This window comes from Gavialis gangeticus, unplaced genomic scaffold (genome assembly GCF_001723915.1).
Source record: "Gavialis gangeticus isolate Ggan-Ray unplaced genomic scaffold, GavGan_comp1, whole genome shotgun sequence".
NCBI classification, from domain to species: domain Eukaryota; kingdom Metazoa; phylum Chordata; order Crocodylia; family Gavialidae; genus Gavialis; species Gavialis gangeticus.
In genome coordinates, this window is record NW_017729008.1 from 2,054,603 (window position 1) to 2,064,034 (window position 9,432).

The 9,432-nt window shown below is 41.5% G+C and overlaps 1 protein-coding gene across 2 annotated transcripts in view; it reads left to right on the plus strand.

The window, feature by feature from the left end:
• Positions 1 to 9,027, plus strand: part of BRD1 (bromodomain containing 1) — a 93,692-nt gene extending 84,665 nt beyond the window's left edge. For both annotated transcript variants that reach the window (XM_019509352.1, XM_019509353.1), the window contains exon 12: positions 7,096 to 9,027. In XM_019509352.1, the coding sequence (XP_019364897.1) occupies positions 7,096 to 7,279 (184 nt within the window). In that variant the 3' untranslated portion in view covers positions 7,280 to 9,027. The remainder of the gene's footprint in view (positions 1 to 7,095) is intronic.
• Positions 9,028 to 9,432: the final 405 nt, after the last annotated feature.

A 9,432-nucleotide genomic window follows, 5' to 3' on the forward strand; every position in this document is an offset into this window, starting at 1 on the left:
GTTTTCTTCATCAGTTTTCATCTGCAAATGTTGACATCCTGTAGTACAATTTCCACCCCTTTGTTCCCCCATTGGTTCTGCTGTCTTTTGTGCTAAACAGTTATACTTCTCTGGCATAATTGAGTTTCAAAGCTGCTAGTGGTGCACTCATACATCAGTTCCATATCGGATCTGCACCAACATAAGGAAAATTGACTTTATCAGTAATCAGCCTTTTTTTTTGGCTGATGTGGCCAATAATGCCATCCAATAAATGCCTGGTACATGCATGCAGCCACAGCACAGCATGCAGGCACCAGGAGTGCAGCATGGAGAGCAGCTGGGTCTGGCTGGTAAGTCTTGTGAGTGAAGGGGAGTGGGGGTGGCACATTGACCGTGGTGGGGGAGGGATTGGGGCTGGGGCAGGGGCAAGGGCAGGCTCTGTACAGCCAGGGCAGAATGGGAGATGGAGCCACGAATGACTTGTCTGGGCAGGGGGCGGGGAGGAACTCCTGCCACTGCATGCACCCCAGGGGAGGCACGGGGGGTGTGTGCCTCCGGATCTGCTCACGGGGCGAGGGCAGGCTGCTACTGCAGGCTGGGGCCAGGGTGGTACCAGACTCTTCCCGGCAGGGGTGTTGAGCCAGGCTGTGCTCAGGGCAGGCAGCAGAGGTGCTGGGAGGGTGGCTGCAGCACCCCCCATAGACCCCTCCCAGTGCTGTCACCACCCACCCTGAGCACAGCCCTAGCCTAGCCCCCACCACTGGGAAGAGCTCAGTGCCACCCAGACCCTAGCCTGCAGCGGTAGCCCACCCTTGTCCCGCATGCAGAGTTGAGGGCACACACCTCCCATGGCTCCCAGGGTGTGCTCAGCAATGGAAGCTGCATGCACCCCTGCTCCCCCCCACCCCCGACAAACTGCTTACGGCTCCATCCCCTGGCTGTGCATCGTCCGCCCCAGCCGCACTCCCTCCCTCACCCCGGGGGCCTCAATCTGCCCCTTCCCTCCCCTCTTCCCCCACAACAGATTTACCAGCCAGACGCTGGTAAATAAATCCATGCTTCCTGGATACATATCGGAATCAGATTGGTATCAGCTGATATGGCTCATTAATAATCAGCCATCAGTATCTGCCCAAAAATTCTCTATCATGCACCCTTAAAAGCTGCCATTTCAACCTCCTTTTTTTTGCTATCTTCTACTCATTCCTGTCTCCACTTTTTCTCTATACACAGCATCTTCCAGTTTTGCTTGTTTGTTTGCAAGATTAAATTGACACAGTGCAATATGATCTTCCTTTTCCCTTAGTTTACCTGCCCTTTCTGTTCTCTTTGACTGTTCCTATCAGATAAAGAAGTTTCTTATATTCTTTCCTATCTCCTCGCATCAGTGATTCTTTACTTTTAGTAGGGTCTCTCTCTCTCCTCTGATTCACTCTTTCTTTTATGATACAGTGTGTATTTTCTCCTTTGAGTAATTGTTCATATGCACATTCTCACTTGTGGGTATGCTTAGCCCTTGACACTCTAAGCAGAAACTTTTTGCTTTAGTAGTACCTGTGGAGAAGTATGCATTAGCTTGGGTTGGCAACCCCCGGCACATATGCCACAGTGTGGCATGCAAAGGAATTTTGCTTAGCACGTGTGCCTTGGGGCAGATGGGAGAAGGGCTGGGGCTGTGCTGCCACAACAAGGATCGGGCCACTCACAGCTCCTCCACCGTCTATCTGGAAGTGTGTATACACTTTCAGCCAAGAAAGAAGGAAATACTGTCCATCACTGAATCGTGTTCTCTGGCACTATCCTTTGACCCAGGCTTTTTGTGTCCAAGTATGACTCATTCCATTTGGATCTCTTCCCATTGCATCTCATGGCCTGGATGCTGGATGGCAGTTATGGCAAGTGAAGAACACAGATGTTCATCACCTGTCAAGAACATCCTCAGCCATAGTAGGAATTACTTTACCAGACAAACTTACCTGCCAGCTTAGGTTTTTCAACTGGTGACATTCCAAGCACCTTCCTTCATCTGATTTTTCTCGATTCAGAACATTTTGGACTACCTGTTAGGCCAATTAGTTGTAAAACTCATCTGTGAGCAAAATCAGGGTTCTTCTTGCAGCTGCTTTGGTACATTGTCACACTTTTATGTCCAGTAAATCTGAGATTTTTCATAGTAGGGAGTTAATGGTGTTTCTTGACTGGGTCAGATGTGTAACAAAACCTATCTGTCATGGCTTGAATACACCCATTTCTTGAGCCACTGGTGACCTTTTGATTGCTGCACCTCTCCAGGTAGGTGGCATCTTTTGGTAACAGTCACTTTCACAAGAAAGATTGGTGAGATCCAGGCCTTCATAGAGGGGTCCACCCATGCTAACTTTTTTTTTCCTTGACAAGATTATTCCCTAAGGTGATCACTGAGTTTCACTTAACCAGAAAATTTTCCCCCAAAACCACATACCTGCCATCTGAGTCTTTGCTACACATGCTGGCTGTTAAGGAGACTTTGGCCTATTACTGCATAGGAGTAAGCCCCTCCGTAAGTCTGCGTGGGTTCTTGTAGCTATAGTCAAGGAATGTAAATGTACATTTACATGCATAACTGATTATCAGGTTGTGTGAAATTTTGCTATCAGACAGCCAAACAGAACTGTCCTTAGGTGATTCCTGTCCACTCCACCAAAGTGTAGTTCACCTCCAGAGAGACTCTTCACTATCTAAAGCTCAGTTCATACCTTCGCGATCATTATGCTTTTGTGGAGTACTGTAAAGTAGATGACACATTCAGCACACCTCCAAGTGCTTCTCACCTAGAGACCCACTTCCAGATATGTGACAGGCACTACTTTGGAGTTACTTACAAGTAAAAATGCATATGTGGACAATTACTTGAATGGTAAATTACTAGTAACTGGAATTCTTTTGAAGCACACTTGATCTCAGCCTACAGGAGGTCAAGAAGTGATTGTTCACATATCCAGAACTGAGTTTGCATGTGGACAAAGTATCTTGAAAAACTCTGCTTACTTGTAAATAACTCCCCTTTGTGCGTTCCATCTTAATTTAAAAACCACTTGATTTTTCAGATGCCACCTTGCTATGCTATCTTCTTTGTTACTGTTGAATGTGATGCATAAAAATTCTGCTCTCTATCCTCTGCCTTGGAAACATGCTTGCCAGTGCCATTTTCCTAGCCAAAGCTCAGAACAAATACTCCATTGTTAGTGATCCTTGATCCTTCAGGAACTTTCTTACAACTGATTGTTCTTCTTCAAATGCAGCGGTATGGCTTGGCTTCCCTTTCTAACTGTTCGTTTTGTATGTTCTTCAGAGGACTCTCTTGATTCCCTTCCCCAGCAACCTGTGGTGATACTGCAGAGCCCTGTCCTCCATCCTTCGTATTCCTCCTCTGTAACTTATATGTGGGTAATCTCATTTGCAGACACACAAGGACAAGATACTATCTCCATGCTTAAGACTATCAAAGATATACCAGACAGTCTAGGCCAAATTTTGTTTCTCTTTACACACCCAAGCCACATAAGTTCTTCAGCTACATAAATTGTACTTTCACCATTTTTATGCACGATTTTCAATTCTGTTACTCGTGCAGTGTGGACACACAAATGACTATGAAGCTACTTATGCAGTAGGCTGCACACTGGATGGGCAGTTACACAGTTATGTATTTGTGTATCCAAAAAACAGGAGAGTCCTATACCTGAGCAGGGTAAGGTACTCATGGGTTCAGGGGAACAGCCAACAGAGGGAGATGCAGGAGGCCAGAAAGATGAGAACAATGTTGACCATGTGTGGCTCAGTGAAATGGATGCAGAGCTCTAGAGGGGGCAAGACCCTGGGTCTAGACACTTGTTTCCCAGTAGTTTAGAAACTTCTCCACTGCTTTCTATCCATTTTGTATAATGAACATTATGGTTAAGATACTTGGGTACTGGGGAAAATGATTTGGGTTATGCCTGACTTGTGACTGGATGAGCACTGTGCTGAGAAGTCAAATGCAGAGAGTTTCAAACCGCTTCTGGGTATAGTCAGTGGAGGCACTAGAACCTGGGTCTTCTACTTCCTAGGCATGTACCCTAACCATTCAACTATGGGCTAAAGCTTGGGAAGTTTCATTATAATAGTCCTGTACATGCTACCCCTATTATGTGTTTTGCCAGGTAGAACTTTACAAGCATGTAGAGGCCTGGCTGGCATGTAGCCTATTGCAAAAACTCAGTAAAATGTCATGTAAATATCTGGAAAATAACCATTTGTACTTGTGAAGTAAACTAGAATTTGGCCCTTTCTGCCCTAATAAAAACTTTTAGCATATGCTTTTTGATATCTCACTTAAGCTCAAAATAACCAGAATTCTTCTTTACTCTCTCCTTTCCTGATTGTTGCTGGAAGCACCCCCACTCTTCCTGTTAAATCAGGTCCATAACCTCTTCAAGTTGAACTTTGCTCTAGGTCTTCACGGCCATGCTGCCTGAGAATCTTGCAGATCCCTTCATGGAATATCCTTAAGATACTGCGTTTCCTATCCATCCACACAGCTAAATCCATGCTCTTATCAGCTTTTATTTGTTTTTGCACCCTACTGTAATGCTACTGCACGTTTTCTTGTCCTGTTGGCTTTGACAATATCACCCGTGTAGTATCATTCCACTGGCTTCTTTTTTTCTTTCATATCAAACCAACTACTTGTCTTTACTTTCCAAGCCCTCCAGTTTAACCATATCCCTAGTTATCAGTCCATTTACTGTCGAGATCTTGTCTTTCACTTCAGAACAGCCCATGAGGCCACTTTGTATCATTTGTCGTATTTTCAGACCACTTGGAATGCTACCCTGCACATTTAGGAGGAGCGTCCCATAAACCTCTTCAATACCAACTCGTTATCATCCCTTGAAATTGCTCTTCAGAACTTTTTCCATGGTGCTTCCAAAATAAAAGGGGGGGCAGTGATTGAACTACTGCCTATTGTGCTAGCCACTCCTAGCCACTCTTGTCTTGTTTCCTTTTACTTCCCATCTATTCATCTGCAGTTCTTTGACTTGCATTTAGATTGGAAGACAGTTTTCCAGTTTCTCTCTATATTTTCAGAGAGTTCAAAATTTATTACACAGTATTTAAAGTTTTATTCCTACTTGTTCACACTTAAATGGGCTTCCAGTATCAACATTTAATCATTTTAAATCATTGGAAGCTTCTCCCCGCATAGCACAAAAATTTAAAGTAATATTAACATTTTATTTTAAGACACATACTTCCTCGGTTCCCCTAACCAAGTATATTTTTCTATTTTGTGAAACTTGAGAAAACCGGATTGACTAAGCAGTTTTTGAAGATGATTTTTTTTTTCTTTCATTGCTTAAATCAGGAGTTCCCAAACTTGGGGGTACACAGGAGAAATTGTATAATGGCAGATTTAATTGTCATTATAATAATAATGAGTATTTAATGAGTTAAAATATAAAGTGTATGCTGGTAGGGGTACATGCCTTGCTCTTGACAAATCCACGTGGGCTGTTCCTAATGACCTTGTTATATCCTTTTAAGTGCATAGGAAAAAGTTTCCTGCTGATGTTTCCAGGATTGCTCTGACCAGTTTATACACCAGTCTCTGACCAGTTTGTATTCTTCGGTGTCTTCATCAGTGACTAGGATATGAGTGTGAAGTGTACTCTGTCCAAGTTTGCAGATGATACTAAATTGTAGAATGAAGTGCACACTCTAGAGGGTAGGGAACAATTGCAGGCAGACCTGGACAAGTTGGAAAAGTGGGTAGAACACAATAGGATGCAGTTCAACAAGGACAAATGCAGAGTGCTGCACCTTGGGCATAAAAATATCCAGCATGACTACTGGCTGGGAAATGACCCTCTCAGCAGCACAGAAGTGAAAAGGGATCTCAGAGTCATAGTGGACTCCAAGATGAACGAGTCATCAGTGTGATAAAGTCATCAGCAAAGACAGCCGCACTTTATCGTGCATCAGGAGATGCATGACAAATAGAACCAAAGAGGTGATACTTCCCCTCTGTGTGGCATTGGTCAGACTGCAGTTGGAGTACTGCATCCAGTTTTGGGTGCCGCACTTCAAGAAGGATGTTGACAGACTTGAGAGGGTCCAGAGGAGGGCCACTCAAATGGGTAGGGCCTTACAGGACAAGCCCTATGAGGAGAGACTGAGACCTCTTCAGCCTCCACAAGAAAAGGTTGAGAGCTGATCTTGTGGCTGCCTACAAATTCATTAGGGGGGCTTAGCAAGGAATCAGAGATGCTCTGTTCACCAGGGTGCCTCTTGGGGTAACAGGATCAACGGTCACAAACTGGCAGAGAGCAGATTTAAGCTAGACATCAGGAAGAACTTCTTCACAGTAAGAGTGGCCAGAATTTGGAATGGGCATCCAAGGGAAGTGGTGCTCTCCCTTAGGTTGGGGGTTTTTAAGAGAAGGCTGGATAGGCATCTGGCTGGGGTCATCTGACCCCAGCAGTCTTTCTTGCCCAGGCAGGGGTCAGACTCCATGATCCGTTGAGGTCCCTTATGACACTAGCATCTATGAATCTGAACCACTGACTCCCATATTTGCCATCAGTTACATTCCTGGAGTGCCTGTTGGATTTGAAAGTTTTCCTTGTTCAATTCAAAAGTTTTGATATTACCTGGGATTTCAAACCCCTCTTCAAAAACACTTGATAGAAATTGTTTTAAAACATATATAATCCTTATAATCCTTTGCAGTGTGTCACAAGAAAGAGCTATTGTAATATGTTAGGACAGGGGTTTTCAGCCTTTTTGGATTAGTATACCCCTGGCGGCTGGACATGGAGCGGGAAGCAGGGAGTGGTGTGTGGCTGAATGTGGAGCGGTGGCCACCTCTCCGTACAAACTTCCCCTGCCCCCCATGTCCTGCTGAGTGGGTGGCACCTGTGCAGCAGCATGGGATGGTGCATGGTGGTTTCCATCCCTGCCTGCACATACCCCCTAGGGTCTTCTCAAGTACCCCTTGGGGTACACATACCCCCAGTTGACAACCCTGTGTTAGGACGATCCTCTTGGTCTCTGTTTTATTTAACCTATTATTTATTTTATCATGTTTTGTAGGCAGTGGCTTCCAAAATCCAAAATGGTTCCCCTTGGGATTGATGAGACCATAGACAAGTTAAAAATGATGGAAGGTCGTAACTCAAGCATTCGTAAAGCAGTAAGAATTGCTTTTGATCGTGCTATGAATCATCTGAGTAGAGTACATGGAGAACCAGTCAGCGACTTCAGTGATATTGACTAACAAAGATGCTACCAAGGCATGCTACAGACTTGAACTTTGCTTAATTAACCTCTTTGTCTAAAAGAATGTATTGAAGATATAACCCCTTAATCATTGATTCAGTGGCTGAGTTCTGCAAACTTGAAAGAGTTGAGCAGTTCTTCTAAATCACCATTGCCATATTGATTAATGATTTTATCATTGTGTTGTAGTTTGGAGGGTTTTCCACTAAACCTGTTAATGTCTTGTTCATAGTGTTCATATTTTGTACATATATGTATATTCAACACTTAACTTATTCTGATTTTTAGGAGTAGCTGTTTAATTCCTTTTTTTTTTTAAATTACTGGGGAGGGAGTAGGTTTTCATTTCCATGGTTTTACATTAAACAAAACATAGTTACCTAAGCACTCTCTTCCAGCTTACAGTGCTTAGTGAATTTTAAAGTATAATATCAAAAATGACATCAAATATATGTTTGCCTAAATCATATATATAATATGGTGCTGCTTGTATCATTTTTCCTTAATTTGTAGCTTCTGAAAAGACTTCTGAATGTTTAATTTTGTGTAAATCATTGCTCTTTGCACAAAGTACCACTTATTTAAGATTGATGTAAATTTACAATTAAAAATGTGTATTTTAAAAAAGAAAATAACATTATTTTGGAGGGTACTTTGTGAGAAAGACATCAAGAGTAAAATTATGCTATGTACATCACCTGCAAATCACCAAAAACACTCCATTGTTGCCCAAATAGGTTGTGGGTTTTTCTTTTTTTCTATTTTCCCTTTTCTGGTTTGTTTTGTTCTTTTAAATTTTTGGTTACTTTGTTTTAAACAAATCTGGCTTAAAGCCATAGAGCACATTTTCTTTCCAAATCACATCCCACCTATCTCCCATAGATTTTATTTTGTTCATATATGTGCCTCCCTATATTTTATTTATTGTAGAAAATGTACTAATTTTGCTTTATAATGAAAAAAAAATTGACAAAGTATATTATTATGCATTTTTATACAGGCACATGAGAAGACAACCTGCTTGGGAGAAAAGTGTATTGGAAATTGTATAAAATGATTTGATGGCTTGTGTGTAATTTTGATTTTTTGTAACTTGTAATCTTTTGTTTCCAATAAGGGGATATGTAACTTTTAATTTAGAACACTTTGGTAGCAATAGAAACTTTGGATACATTTTTGTATGGTACATGTGATGTATATAGAATTAGTACTTTATTTTTATTTTTAAGAAGTAAAGCATTATGTTTGGGCAGGGGGAAGAAAGAGGGTGGGTTTCCAGAACTGCAATTTTTATATTAAAAAAAATAAAGTCAAGATATTGATTGTTGTAGCTACTTTATTCCTACATTCACTGAAATACTGAATTTGTAACAATGAAAATGGCAAGGTATGTTTGCAATGTGATTTATAATGCCTCCATTATTTATAAATGCACTGTGTTGAACTTTTTTGCAGTGATATCCTAAATACTGTACCAAGTTATATAATATGAAACACCAAATAATGCATATAAATGCACGAAGTATTTATGCCCAGCTTTTTTATAATGGATTAGCAAATACAGCAAAACCAATACTTTAAACATTTTTTTTAATTTCATTGAATAGCATTCTTCATTGTAAACCTGCTTGAATCTTTATTTTAAAGGGACAGTCAATTACTTTTTAAATAGTTTTTAATGTTTTTATTCTCTATTGTTTGTAATACCCCCTTAGAAGCTTGAAATAAAATTTCTTTCTCAACTGATAGTTTTGTCCTGAATTTGGCCCCTGCAATTCTGCTATAGTGCCCCTTTTCCCAGTCCTGCACTGAATTGTTTAGGGAGCTACTAGATCAAAAACCTAATTGCTTTCTTGTTGTAGCCTATGAGGTGGAAATATAATCTTATGCTAAGAGCAACACATTGGGTATTCCAGTTATACTCTTATGGTATATGAGGCTTCACTAACAAAAACCATGTTACACCCCTGTAATCTCATAGATAATCTGTGTAGAAAATGGTTGAACTGCAGTTCAGCTCCTTTTCCTACTTGCAACAGAAAACATTAATGCTGCTCCATTTGAGGGAATTAAGCTGATCAGGTACCTTTAAGGTACTATGGTGTGATGATACAGCCACTGTGTATGAGGTAGAAACCCAACATTTAAATT